This window comes from Micrasema longulum, unplaced genomic scaffold (assembly GCF_059751315.1).
Source record: "Micrasema longulum isolate JH-2025_06_02 unplaced genomic scaffold, ASM5975131v1 h1tg000321l, whole genome shotgun sequence".
Classification (NCBI taxonomy): domain Eukaryota; kingdom Metazoa; phylum Arthropoda; class Insecta; order Trichoptera; family Brachycentridae; genus Micrasema; species Micrasema longulum.
The window spans coordinates 405956-421757 of record NW_028277525.1 but is presented as its reverse complement, the minus strand read 5'-3'; the positions used below and the strand labels follow the sequence as shown (position 1 = coordinate 421757).

General features: G+C 31.5%; 1 protein-coding gene across 2 annotated transcripts in view; it reads right to left on the bottom strand.

Annotated features, from left to right (window-relative positions):
- Positions 1-568: 568 nt before the first annotated feature.
- The window catches only part of LOC148282529 (WSCD family member AGAP003962), a 28152-nt gene continuing 12918 nt past the window's right edge, over positions 569-15802 (bottom strand). For both annotated transcript variants that reach the window (XM_088224945.1, XM_088224944.1), the window contains exons 3-7: positions 15011-15200; positions 13676-13851; positions 7904-7979; positions 4314-4483; positions 569-1170 (exon numbers count right to left, since the gene is read on the bottom strand). In XM_088224945.1, the coding sequence (XP_088081071.1) occupies positions 985-1170; positions 4314-4483; positions 7904-7979; positions 13676-13851; positions 15011-15200 (798 nt within the window). In that variant the 3' untranslated portion in view covers positions 569-984. The remainder of the gene's footprint in view (positions 1171-4313; positions 4484-7903; positions 7980-13675; positions 13852-15010; positions 15201-15802) is intronic.

Genomic DNA, 15802 nt, shown 5'->3' with positions numbered 1-15802 from the left:
TACAATAATCGACTCTAGACACTACAAACGCATTTATTAATTGACGGGCGGCATCAACCGGCAAATTTTTGCGTGTGCATTTAATTTGTCTCAACTGGTAGAAGCATGAACTTATCGTTCTACTAATTTGAGCGTCAAGAGATAGGTCAGAATTGAGTAAAACTCCCAGTAGTTTAACGGTGGGTAAAACGGTACTCCCTACATAGTCTTATTCTAAAGCGTCAATTTACTATTCGATGCGTCCGATGTTTCCGTTCTGATGTCCGGGCTTTGTAAACTTAAATATCCCAAAAAGAACACAAGGCTTTAAACTGTATTTTAAAAAAAAATGTTATTACATCATTGTCGACTGTCGAAAACCATAGAACTAATAATGGTTTTCACTCCGCCTTGCATAACTTTCTTAGATCTGCAAACAAATATCCCAGTCTTGATTTCTTTGATAAATTGATTTATTTTATGCCATCACTGAATCAAATTCAACTAACATTATCGTATGATATTGTCCCATCTCTTCCTTAATGTTATATAAATGATTTTGTCTTTATTTTTGTACTTTTGACTAGTATTTTATGTTTATTTTTGTTGTATAAATTCCCACTACGCATATATATTTAAAAATAAATAAAAACAACAATATTTTACGTACATTTTTCACAATTCATTGTGATTTGTTCTCTATTTTGGGAGCAAAGAAATATTCGCTAAATAGAGAATGTGGTTGGATCGGCATAACATGTCTATTTATTATACGTCAATGACTGGACCTGCCATATTGATCAGATACTCACACCTAACCTAACATTACCTAACCTATCATTTTATGATGCATACAAAAATGGTAACAAGTTTCTAAATACAAACATGACTAGAATAATAACACTACTTATGACTTTGTGCAGCTTAAGAATATTTGAATGACGATATCGATTGTTAATATCTAGCATTATCTAGTGATTACAGTTTGAGAAAGGAAGCATTGTGTTATCTGTCGGGTGTTGGAAGTTGCGGACCTAACTGCGGTTGCACTTTTTTTATGGCTTCATAGACCTTTTCTTCCTCGAGCCGGAGGGCCCTTTTCATATACGGTGTGAACGGATCGAAACTCAATAATCTTCTTTTCCGGCGATATATTCCTTCCTTTCTCTCCAATGCACACTGCATTAAGCCCTGTAAATATTAAAAAAACTGGTTAATATATTGAACAAGTAGGATAATTCTGTGTATCTAGGGTAGTATTTTGAACTTCTAATGAAATTCTAATGTATGAAGCCTATGTAAAAACTAAAATATGTTATACGCAACTACTATGGGGAGCAGGATATCAAAATGACATAAACAGACTACAAAAACAACAAAATAAAATATTAAAGTTAGTATATGACCTTCCCTATCTAACAGCAACTAGAGAACTTTTTAAACAAACTAAGAAATTTAATGTAACTGAACTCTTTCAACTAGAATCATTAAAATTTTTCCATAAATTAGCCACTAATGTAATTGTAGACGAAGAACTAAAACTTGTAAAAAATTGTAGTCAACATGGACATAATACGAGAATATCAGACAAATACCATATGCAACTTTCTAAAACAAGACAAGGACAATCAAGACTAATGAACCAGGGACTGAAATTATACAATTAACTACCAGACAAAACTAAACAAAAGACTCGGACAAACTTTTCAAAAGATGTAAAAAATATTATTTTGAACAACAGAGTATGAATGAAAAATATTTATATTATTTTTTGTAAAATGAATGTAATAATCCGTAAGGGTTTATTAATAAATTTTCAAATAAAAAAAACGCAAAAGCGCGCGTAGAAAACGCATTTTAACGCGTATTTCCGAACTAAATACACGCCAACAGAGCGATCTCTTTGCGCGCAATAGGGAAATATAACCGCGCGACCATACAAAGGTAGGCTATTTGCTGCTCGCTAGCTAGGCCCAGCTAGGCCAGTAGAACAGGCCGCAACGAGCGATTAGAAATGTATGGTAAAATCGCTCGCTTTTAGGTCTGGAACGATCATTTGTCGCGCCCGCCACAGGCCTCCCACTATGGCCAAAATGTGGCGTTTTTCATGCGTTTTCGTAAGTTTGAAATTTCGCGTCCGCTGTCGCTACCGCGCTAGACCCGCACCCTGGACGCGCCCCAACTCTTACATTTTTTAAGTAATAAAGGTCTATGAAATACTGTCCAGTTGTGAGTAGTATGAAAAATATTTTTAAAATTTGAATTCCCTCAGTAACGGTCATTCCATTGGCTACGCCCCTAATACGTCACGATTTATGTTTATCTGTTCCTGATCATTCAAATTTATTTAGAACATTATCGTGAACCTTGACGTCACAACTACCAAGGCCAAACATGTCGCGTTTTTCTAGCAACGTATTTTTATTCAATTTCTTTTTTACATTTATCTATGAAAACATTTCTCCATAATATCCATATTGATTTTGATAATACAATTGAAAAAATCTAAATCCATTTGATATATTTTTATTGGTGATCGTAATATGTGATGTTTCCCTACTCCGTTCAGAATACTAGCCCTGCGGTGCTATTCTGAACCGCTCTTACGGCCGTAGAAAACACTTTTATACGCCTGAAAATGTCATTTTTTCAATTTTTATACTTCTTCATGGACCAAGTGGATTTAGCCCGTGCCTAGTATGTAGGTGAAATAATTCAATTAGATGAATCTTACCGCATAAATAAAGGTTTCAGCTCTTTAACTTCACAAACATCAACAGATGAAAGAATTGAAGGAATATAGATGTTCAAATATAGACAGAATGGTGAATGTTACACAGTGTGTAAAGTGGCCACTTAAACGAGCCATAGACAGGTCATAAGCCCCGTAGATGCCTAGACTTCTATATTACCTTATCTTAAATGTTCTTCATCGATGTTATCAGTTTTTTCATGCAAACATGAAACCCTGTTTCCGAAAGTTGATGTAAAAAGGCAAAAAGAAGCCTATTATAGTGTGTTTAAAACAATTATTCACCAAAAAAAAAGACGTTTATACTTTTTTTCATGAACAACATCAAATGAATTATTTTTTCATTCGATCTATTTACACTGATCAATTTGTTTGTCCCATCTCTAACATTTTTACAAAATGATGTACGCTTGTAAGAACGTCGTTAATAATTAGGTTTTTTTTTTAGTTTTAAAGCCGATTTTATATAATTATTTTGATTTGTATGTCAAGGATTGTATTTAAAAAATATATTAACATGCCAGATACGAATGATTTTTCGTGTGTCAATATTAATCACTCCTTAGACGTTACTACAAAGTTATGTCGTCACTTTTGATGACAATTATCATTCTAATTAAGCTATATTTTAAGGACTACAGTAGAACGAAAAATATTTTAGAATATGATTTTGATTTCCCGCGAAACGGTCTATTGCATTGGCCACGCTGTTAACACGTCACGATACGGTTAAATGTTCAAATTTGTTTGTGACCATTTAAATTTAAATATAACATTGTTACGAATCTTGACGTTACAATTGTCAAGGCCAAATATGTCGCGTTTTTGTAAAGACATATTTTTTATCATTTTTTTTTTTAATGAATTTATTCTCTACAATATCTGTACTGATTTTAAGCATGCAATTAGTTTTACTATAGTAGGGCCAATTTAATAGGTCACATTTGACATTTGTCCGTTTTAGCTTCATAGTGAGGTGACCTGCTTAAAAACATCGATTAAAGTTAATGAATCGATTCGGACTTCAAACATAATATATGTGAATTGAATTCAGTTACTATGAAAAAGTACTATGGGTACTGTAATTTTATTTTAAAAATCATAAGTCAAATCCCTGTCCCATTATTAAGTTCTATCGCAAATTTAAGGAACAAAATAAGATAAGTACATAATTTAACAAAATTATCAACATTCGATTTTTCTGGGTAACATCCCTAGTGTTTAAAAAAGGTTCACTGATGCAACATTGTAACGACGTTTAGAACAGAAAAAGTTTATTATGTTAAGAATGGTTTATTAGTGAAAGTAAATCGTAAAATTACCTTCTTTTGTCATTATTACAATAAATATGTAATTGTAATTGAAAAAAGTTAAGCAATTGTGCAGTTCTAAATTCGAAAAAATAAATAATATTTTATAGCCGCCTTTACAAGGTTATGTTGTTGAATTTTGATGAAGTGTCAAATGTGACCTATTAAATTGGCCCTACTATAAACCCATTTCACATGTTTTTATCGGTATTCGTAGTATGTGATATCTCCCTATTTTACACTGCAATATTTATACCAGAATTTTTCCTCACCTCTTCTATTCTGACATCCAGGAATTTGAGTATTCCTTTCAATGTCACTTCCAGATTGTTAACCAAATCGTCGTAAAACACAACATGAATGGGACCAGTGAAGTTAAACAGCCAATCCAAGTTGGTTTGTCTCCACGCTAGTAGTTTCTCCGCTACAAATCTCTGCCAATCTACGGTCAGACAAAAAAACAATTAAAATTTTATATTTGAAGCACCAATTTTGTGGCTATTCATTATAATAAAATTAATTCATGGAGCTACCAATTAGAGCATGTAAAATCAAAAATAGTAATGTAGTATATATTTTTTTAATTTTTTTTATTTATTTATTTCTTAAGTTAACTTATATTAAAACTAATATAAACTATTATGTACATTTACATCATCTATATATATTTACATTTCCTTACAGTAACTTATACATTTATTTTTAAATTCTTTCAGACACTTTTCATTCTTCATACATTCAGTCATCTCATCATACATTTTTAAACCCTTATACATCAAACAATTTTGCGACTCAGCTCTTTTCAATAATGGTAGTCTTATTTTATCCCTTTGTCTAGTAGCATATTCATGACAATTTTTGTTTAAGACAACTTTATCCTTGAAATATTTTGGTAATTTATCGTGAAAAAATTTATGTATATATAATAGTAATAACTGGCGTATTTTTATCTATTTTTTTATATTTTTATTTTATTTATTTATTTATTCATATTTTTCGCTTACAAACTATAATTAATAATAAAAATAATGTGACCTCACTGGGGTTTCCCGTGCCGAGGACACTTAACAATTTCGTTTTTTTAAATTACATTTGAGAATAAACAACTTAAAAAACAAACATAATTAACAAATATTCAGACAGTTTTAAAAACAAGGTATTTATGTACATTTATGTTATTTATATTACAAAACACAAAATGAAAATAACAAAAACCTAACATAAGCTGTACAGTTGTGGAGCAGTTGATTCAGTATTGGTATGGGCAAATGAGACAATCCATTTTACTTCTACCTAGCTCCACTATCTATTTTTTATAGCCTTTTTAAACATTTTCTCATTACTAATTGCTTTAATATATAGTGGAAGTAGTTTATAGATTTCAAACAAAAATCAGATCTCGGAAATACGAGTTCTTCAGAACAGAGCTTTAAGAAACATTCTTGGACTTAAACGGGATTCCTATGTCAAGGATATCTACCGACAAACAAAGATACTTCCTTTCAAGGTAATGCCACTGCATGACGTAACCAATACTATTTAAATATCATCAACTTTTCTGCTCACTCAAATTTAAAATACACATTTGGTCATAATATTCATAATTGCAATACGCGTTATTCAGGGAATCTTCATGTGTCCAAGTTTCGCTCAACAAAGTTTGGCAGTAGGTCCTTGGAAAAGATTGGCCATTCCGAATATAATAAACTGCCTGATGAGCCAAGACACGAAAAACTGAATAAAAAATCCAGAAGTCTCGCAATCAAAGAATATTTCTTAAATTTTTTTGATAGTGATAATTATTAATGTAGTTTATATAAGATGGTGTTTTATGTTACTTATACAGTAATGTTTTCTTTTTATTTCGGATGTATTAATTTGTATGATATTATGTATTGTCAAAAAATTTTTTTTTCTTATGTACGGTCCCAAATGAGTTTCTAATAACTCCTGGGAGTATTATATGTAATATTTGTATTATATGTTTTATTAATAATAAAAATAAAAAAAAATGATACGGTTGTTTTAGTTGAGGGAGTTAACTGGAACTAAGCAAATTTAGTAGCTAATGACGTTATGAATTGAAATTATGGTTTGACAAAAATATATTATCTTTAAATACGAAAGAGACAAAAATCATCCCATTTTTTATCAACAAAACAAATTTAGATTCAGTAGTAAAAATAATTATTCATTTTTTTACAATTAACATAATAATAAAACAGAGTACAAAAAAAATAAAGCATAATTACATAGCAATGAAATACATATTAATAGAAAAATAGTAAACAAAAAAATCCCACAAAGGCATGGCCTGCTCGTGGGTATACAAGAAAATGTTAATGAATTTTTGCTCCTATAATAAATAATAAACAGTTATAATATTTTTGTGTAACATAAGAAAGAAAAAATAAAATATTCTGTAAAAGATACAACAGATGAAATTAAATATCTTGTTGTATACATAGACTAAAATTAAAAATGTAAAGACCATATTAGTGAACTAGTTAAACGAATTAGAAAATGTATTCACATATTTTTTAGATTAAGGAATATTTTAAAAATCAATCATTTAAAAATAGCTTATTACTCAATTGTACAATCTTTGTTACAATATGGTATTGTAGGATGGGGTGGTGCATATGCCAATATATTAAACCCTCTTAAAATAGTACAAAGATTAATTATTAAAGTAATTTTAAAGAAACCCTAAACATTCAATACGGAAAGTCTTTATAAAATATTTAAGGTTCATACAGTAGACACATTTTATATAAAAAAAATTATTATACAAATTTATAAAGAAGAAAAAATAAAAGAATTTGAGATGAATAATTCACTCAGATACCAACATAATATCTAAATTCCTAAATTCCACACAAGTCAGTCAGGGTTCGAAATAGCTTTGTCTTCAAAGGTGTAAAAAGTTATAATAATCTTCCCAATGAACTAAAAACTATTAAAAATAACATATCAATAAATAAATTTAAAATTAATCTGAAGAATTTTTTTGAACACGTGTAAAAACAACATTAAATTAAAATTAGTATGTATGTATTATTGTTTTATGTTTTTTCTTTATATTTTTTTTAATGTTTTTATTTTTCTTTCTCATGTACTCGTATTTAAAATCTTATAAACTCTTATAAATAAACAACTAAAACAGTGTAAGTCACTCTCCAAGCACAAGAGTTAGTCTCTTTTTTTGGAGAGTTACAGTGGTTACATTTACTAGACGTGTAAAAGTATATATGTTTAGAGTTTTACAAAAACATGTGCTTTTTATGAAATTTATTAATAAAAAAAATATTTAAAAAAATAACTTTGTTTTAAACACTATTTTTTTTTTCCACCGACCGGTTCCAAAGCTAAACAAGCTTCTTTCTCAAGACAAGGTTTACTTAACTAATAAATTCTTTCCTATTTTATTTTATGTTATCAGTATGCTGCCAATGAAACAAATAAATCAAGTATTTTCTCTTAAAAAGGTGGTAATATGAGCTGCCTACGTTTGAAACTAGACAGGAGTGGACCAAAAGAAGTATTGTTTATTTGGTTGTTTATAATTTTTTTCTTTTTGGAAATCCCTTTTTTAATTTTTAAGATTTCCAAATTGTCTAATTTTTATATTTTATTTTCAACATGAAGAACTTTTAATCCAGTGTCATTTTAAAATTATAATTATCAGATGGTTTGCGAATTCAGAAAAAATATTATTATTTAGGCACCTTAAGTGTTCTTTTACTCTAATATTAAAGTTTCTTTTAGTTTTTCCAATGTAGATTGAATCGTAATAATTACAATTTAATTGGTATATGTTCCCTTTTTCTTTTACCAAATAAACATATTATTATTTACTTACATTTTCCTTTTGCGCGTCTATATCTATCGGGGGAAGCGAAACCAATATGGCCACCACTCTGGCGATTAAATTCAGCCTGAAACGTTTGAAATTTATTTATAATATTTTTTTCATACAATGAGGAAGTTCATTGATTTTTAAATCTTTTTTTCTTAGTAGACTATCAAACTAAGACAAAATTAAAAAATATATATATATTTATATACAGGTGTTCTTTAAACCTTGTCACATCTGAAACCATAATGATCAGTATAGGCAAGAAAACATATTAGCATATTAAAAAATATATTTATAACAAAGAAAATTTAAAAAAATAAAATTTAAAAAAAACAAATGGTTGCTTACTTCTTCAGGGGAAAAGTGAGGGGAGCATGGCGCAGTACCAGACTCCCCTCTCCCCATCCTTGTTTCTTCCCTGCAGAAGTAAGCAACCATTTGCTTTTTTGCTTTTTTGTTTTTTAAAGTTTTATTCATTCTAAAAAAATATTTTAATGTGCCAATATGTCTTCTTGCTCATACTGATCATCGTGGTTTTGGATGTGACAGGGTTTAATGAACACCCTGTATACATTTTTTAAAGTTTTCTGTGATGATTAGAATAATTAAACCCTATATATATTTATCTCGTTATGAGCGCTATGATTTTTTAAACTTTTGTAATTTTGAAATTATTCCGTGTGTGACGTCACAAGTTCTCTTTGGTGCTGACTGGTGAGTTAGAACCCGAAACCCCGAATAAACCCGAAATCTGTTGCAACACTCAATAATTTGTTGATTCGGAAGAACTAGTGACGTCGTTCAAAGTGTTCGTTTGTATATATACATATTTTTTTACATTTTCAAGAAACTTCGTATTACAATTAAATGCTTTAATTTTCACCCCTCGAAAGAAAACATTTTTCAAATCCAATTTCCGTAGCATTGAATTTCCTTATTTAATATAAAGTAGTTGATCAATATTGAATGTCTTTTATATTATATTTTATTACATTAAGTTGAATGGTTGAACTTATTGTGTTGATTATTTCCTGAATCGGAATGGGATGTTCAATAGCCACGAGATGATATTTAGATAAAATAACTTTATAACTTTATTTCCAGAAATAAGGAAATAAGCATTGAATAAAGAATAGTCCAGAAACCGCATACGCGCATCAAACAAAAGGCGACTAAACTACTCTCTAAACGAGTAGTTTTACGTTTTGACCCATTAGTTTCTTTGTAGACGTCGCTCAGTACGCAACTCCCGATTTGAATGCAGTTAGTTATGCAGAATAGTTATGCCGTATTGAGTCGTTTTAAAGTGTAGAAATACTTCTGGGATCTTAAAGAAACAGCATAGGATCACATTTCATGTGTAAGTAGCAAATGCATTACTTAAAAATTGAATTATTTTTCCATCTGTCAAATTATCATAGAAAACAAAATTGAAATTTAAATCGGGATGTGGTCCTGTGGCTAGTGTCTCAGACTCACGGACCAAAGGTCTATAGTTCGAATCCCACTCTACCCCAACTTGATTCGATTTTCTAATAGTGAGTTATTTACAACTCGTTGAAAAGGGGCCTCAAAATTAAATATTTGGGTAAATCATAAGAACACAAATATTTCTTTAAAATTTTTTTTTTTTTTAATTTGTTAGTGTTCCCAGGTTATACAATTGTTTACGCTACTTTGCTCATCTAATGAAAAAACTAATGAAAATTGGACCTCTCCGATTAAACAACGCCGTGGTGGATATTTGACCGACATCATCTTTAAATCATCAAATATTATTTAACACGACATAAAAAAATTGTTTTGTTTTTTTTAGGTTCAAAGTTCATAGAGAAATTAACAAATTGTTTTTTTTTTTAATTAAATATAATTATTTTACATTTGATGTGTTATGATTATATTTGTCGGGATCTGGCAACATTACGCGGCTACATAGGGGGTTTTTTGGACACAGTCCGATGTATTCAAATATAATTCTACGTTCCTTCTGAACTATTCTTAATTCTATGGAAATAAGGCTGCCATTTTGAAAAAAAAAATAGAATTTAAAAATTGCATTATGCATAAAGGTTAAAAAATGTACGATGAGATTCCTGATTGTATAAAGAATGAAGAATTTGAATGAATTTAAAAAGAAATCTTATGTTTACTGTAAGATGGTGTAAATATATAAGGGTACTAGCAGACCCTTCATACGTTGTCCTGCCCGAACGTTGGCTTGCCTTAGAAAAATACTTTTTATTGATAAGTAGGTACCTAGGTACTTGTTTGTGATTAAATTCCAAAACTAAAAATTGTGAATATTGACTTTAAGTAGGTACTTGTTTATGGTTGAATTCCAAAACATAAAATAAATATTTTTTCAGATATGGCATTCTTTTTGCAAACGTCAAACTCCGGTCTTCTCACCAACAGAGAGGTGTACTTATGTGGGAATACGATTTTTTTAAATGTATTGAATTTAATATTATTTAAGTATTACCAAAAATCCAGTAAAAATAAATAAATGGATAGAAATTATAAGGAATTTAAGGAAAGAATCTGATTGAGATCCACAAAAACAAATGCTGTTTGTAAACATTTAAAAACAAACTTTTTTTAAACACAAAAAAACAAAATCTTTCCTTTTTTTGTCAATGCATTCTCCTCGAATGCAACTCTGGTAGATTGATAAATAAAAAAATTATGCTCTTTACTTCTTTTTTACACATTTGATTGAAGATTTTAATATCTACGAACACGCACAGCACAAAGATGTACATTTCTTTGAAAACCGCACGTAAATCGGTTAAGCCGTTTAGAAGGAGTTTAGTGACATCATACGTACAGAGGAATCATATATATAAAGATTAGAACCAAGAAAGGAGATATTTGCGAAAATTCTAATTATGCTTCACTGTAGTGTGATGGAGAATGCTGAGTTTGCGGAGTCAGTTGTATAATTAAAATCTGTTTTTGCAAACACATAAGGAAGTTCCATGCTATGGGAAATTTGATATATTTTTTTCATACATGCCGTAAAAATTAGAGCATATAATAAGGAACTTCAGCCCCGCGGTAAAACTTGGAGCATTAAATTGTACGGTAAAGTTTCCTGAAAATGTACGAAAAAAAAAACATTTTTTTTGTTGGTAAAAACGAACTACTTTGAACGACGTATCTGGTTCATATGTATCAACCAATTATGAGAGAGTTATAGGCTTTCCGGTTTGCTTGCCGTGAATGGACCAATGGTCAGAACTGACTGAGAATAATCGGAAGAGAACCACTAACGTCACGCGCGAAGTTATTTCAGAAATATAAAACTTAAAAAAATCGTAGCGCTGATAATACGATAGACAAAAATTTAAAAAAATAAATTAGTCTAAGTTTAGTTTAATTAAAAATATTTTAATAGAATTGAACTACGTCACTAGTTCTTCCGAATGAACCAATGATAGATTTACGATTTTTGGAACTCACCGACGAGTATTTGTGACGTCACGGGCGGAGTTATTTAAAAACCCCAAAACTTAAAAAAAATCATTGCGCTGATAATATGATACATACAAATAATAAAAATATAAATAAAAACTACCAAACTTTCGCATGTCGTGTACATATTTTGTATTTTAAATAATAAAAAGCATGGTAGGCAAACGCAAACGTTGCGGACTTATCTCTGCTCGATTTCCTTTTTCAGGATTTTATCTGAGAGTAGCCATCTATAGTCCTTAAAATATAGCTTGATTAGAATGATAGCTGTCAAACTAATTTCATTAGTGATGGGAAATTACTGATCACTGATCAAATCGATTTTATCAGTTATTTCATGCAATCATGAAACTCTGTTTCCGAAAATTGATATAAAAAACGCAAAAACAAGCCTATTATAGTGTGTTTAACACAATTATTCACCAAAAAATAAGACATTTATACTTTTTTCATGAACAACATCAAATGAATAATTTTTTTATTCGATCAATTTACATTGATCAATTTGTCCCATCTCTAACGTTTTTGCAAAATGATGTAACCTTGTAATAACGTCGTTAATAATCAGGTTTATTTTAGTTTTTTTTTTAATTTTAAAGCTGATTTTATATATTAATGTTGATTTATGTGTCAAGCATTGTGTTAAAAAAAATTAAAACGCCAGATATTAATGATTTTTCGTGTGTCAATATAAATAACTCCTTTGACGTTACTACAAAGTTATGTCGTCACTTTTTCTGACAAATGTCATTCTAATCAAGCTATATTTTAAGGACTATAGTTAAAAACACTCATAGAGGGTTGCAGTACTATTTCACATACGAAACTGTATTCTTTATCCTATCGGAAACAGAATAATTATAGTAACAACTAACAACAAACAGCAGGTAGTAATAGTAGATAGTGTCTAAACGAACATTTTTTTTTCTCCTAAGACAGTCAAAAACCTTTTTTACACCAGGGCCTCGATTATGATGGGAAGATGAAGACATTATACCTTGACGGTATAGTTGAAGATAAATTCCCTCTAGCGATTATAAAGATATACTACCCACCCCTTCGGACTACTACGAGAAACCCTAGACGACTCAAGCTCCGCTGAAGAGACGTGGATGCAAAGAGTTTGGCCTGGAATGTTTGACCTGGTTAAGGATGGGGAACGCTTATGTTCAGGGCCTCGACTATGATGGGAAGATAAAGACGTCAGAACCTTCACCTTGAGGGTATAATTGCCGATAAATTCTCTCTAGCGATTACAAAGATATACTACCGACCCCCCACCTTCAAGTTTTGGGTAGGTACATCGATATGAAACAAGGGGAAGCGTACGTCACGGTAGACATATCTACGCTCTAAAATGACATAGCTTAGTAAATTGTCATAGTTGAAGATAAAAGACTTTTGACCCACTACAAAAGTACACTACCGATACCCCCACTATCAAGTTTTGATGTAAGTCCACCGGTTTATACCGACGGGTCTAGAACCCCTCGATACGTCTATCTACGCATTAAAAGTGTCAAAAATTTTGTTCCACCGAGAAATTTTTCCTTTAATTATGATTTATGAATTTTTTTAATCGTTTTGAGTTTGCCACTTTTTTTCTTAAAAGCCTATTTAAAATATGAGAGAGAAATAAGTAAATTTTGAAGTCGAATTAAATTCCGACATAATTGTTACTTAAATAAAACGAACGCCTAGATCTAAAAATAATGTCGCTAGATTCTGTCCTATTAACAAATAAGAGTTAGAAAGTTACCACTCTAAAAAAATAATTTAGTTATTATATTTTTTCCATCTGTTTTACTTTCTTTCCGAGTGTATGTATCGAGACGTTATAGGAGCCGGCTTTGTAGTCGATCGGTAGATACATACAGACGATCGTTAAGCGTGCCGTCTAGGTCTATGTGATTTCCAAAAGTCATACAAAATTCATGTTCAAGCGAGCATTTTTTGCTTGAATTAGGATTTATTGGAACTTATAATCGCTTTGAAGTGAGCACTTTTTATTACTATAAATGAGAACTATTTTAAATGTTAATGATGTAAGGAACGCAGACTAATTGTTTGCGGTCATTCCATTGGCTTGTTTCGATCATATGATGTCGATATGACAAGTAGGTAGAACATACCGAGGTAAGATACAGATAGTACAGAAGTTAAGTATACCGTCTCGATATATACAGATGCAGATAGCGTTCATAATCGAGACTGTTTTACAAAAACCAGTTTGAAATGTTTACACTTAAATCAAAACTTTATTAAGAATGAACAAACTCTCCAATAATGAGTTCCAGTTACCTGTATGGATTTTTCCGGGTTTCTCACAAGCAGAACCGCCCTCCTGAATGGGTTTCTGGCCATAGGCCCCCACTCGTGAGTCTTGACAACCAACACCGAGCCATTAGTCACAAATTCAGCTGGGAATCCATTCTTCAACAGTCCGAAATCTTTATATACTGAGCCAGTGTGCAAACCTGGAAATCGCATTTATTGTATTAGTATTACTTACGACAATAGTTTGTTATTTACAGCATATTATTACAAGTACTCAAAAAGCAATAATTTATCTGAAATACACATCTGTTAGGAAATTTTATAAAATATAAAAACCAAACTTTAGCCTAAATCCAGCTAAACATTTCATCAATGGCGGATCTGTGGATGCATGAAATGGTTAGCACCAGGGGCGTGCGGAGAGGTTTCCGATTAGAGAAGCAGTCACTTGTTTGGTACTAGACACATAATTGCAATATGTGCCTACTACTAATAGTAATTCGAATCAAGTTCTTTAAAATATACTAAAAAGCAATTTTTTGCTATAATTTCAGCACAAAAGAGTTACATTTTATAGTTTGATATTATAATTCCATTGTGTCAACTAATTTAAATCCTTAATTTGTTATAAAACAGTCATAAAACAGTCAAAAATATAATGACTTCGCCAAGGCCTTTGATACTGTCGACCATGATGTCTTTTTAAAAAAGCTGTATGAGATTGGTTTCTCGGATGGTATGTTAAAATTAATGGCGAACTACCTCCAACATAGAAGCCAATACGTCTCGTATAGTCTTTTCGCATTAGAGTGTTTCTATACTTTCTTGGGTGTCCCGCAAGGCTCTAACCTGGGTCCATTATTATTTTCTATTTTCATAAATAATATTTTAAATTTTACATTGAACTCCCGTTTTCTGTTATTTGCTGATGACTCAAAACTTTTCTTAAAGGTGACAACTTTGGACGATTTTCGTCTTCTCTAAGCAAATATATCTAATATATCTGAATGGGGATTACACAGCTCCGTATTTCAGAATAAGACGGAGCGCAGTAAATTTTACCAACGTTATCAAACTAATAAAGAAGTATTTTTTGTAGATACTACAAAAATTAGTTAACTTATAGCTGATTTTATTATATATAAAAAATGGGTACAGATTTTTTAGAAGTCAAATTTTTAAGGGAGCATTGTGGTTCCATTGCAATCTATGGACGGACTGCGTCCAGAAGCACACCAAAAAATAAGGGCACGTATATCGATTGACAGCTGCCTGGCCATTATTTAAAAAGGTTTACCGGCCATTGTCCTGGGGGCGGGATCCAGCCTTTGCCAACCAAAACATTAATGTTTCACTTACCAGTCGCCTGCTGGAGCAGATATCTGACCCACGTGTTGCCGCTGCCGGGGAAGGAGGCGAGGGCGGTGGGGGCCCGAGGGGGGTATAGGAAGGACAGACCGGAGCACCAGCGCGGTCGCCCCCGGCGGCTGCGCCCCCCTGCCGAGCTCCCTAGGCGGAGCCCCACACCGACTCCACCGACACCAGAAGCCTCAACAAAAAAAAACTTACTCAAAATTCATCAACATTATTTCGCACCCCAGAAGTACACTGTCGTAAGTCTAAATTTGGCTGTTTTGATTCCTGGATGCAATTTAACCAGTTTTTTTCCTATTAGGAGAACACTCACGTATCTCTACTATTTTTTTGAGCAAGTTCTACCACAAACTATTAAAAAAACATTACAGTAATTATGATGGTACCAGTATTCATCTCATATTTAATACCTAAATGAGCAGATTCTACAAAACATACTGGGAATAATCATGTCAATATACATTGAGTTTGAGCATTTACTTATTTATTTTACACTGTGGGGTTCATAGTCCATAATCGATGACACACACGTGCTACAACATTTCACCAGAAACAGTGCAATGACCGATGAAGCAATGTTTGAATTATTTTCGTTTTCTATAGAATCCAATACAACAAATTATGCAACTCTAACAGTATTGCACAGGAAGACGAGAGCATCCTTCTGCAGTACATTAACACCGTCTCTCCCATCGAGATACGAACAACAAAGGAACGTGATCTATAAAGAATCCACAGGGCGCAGTCAACGCCCAGTTCAGTTCAGTCAGTCCAGCC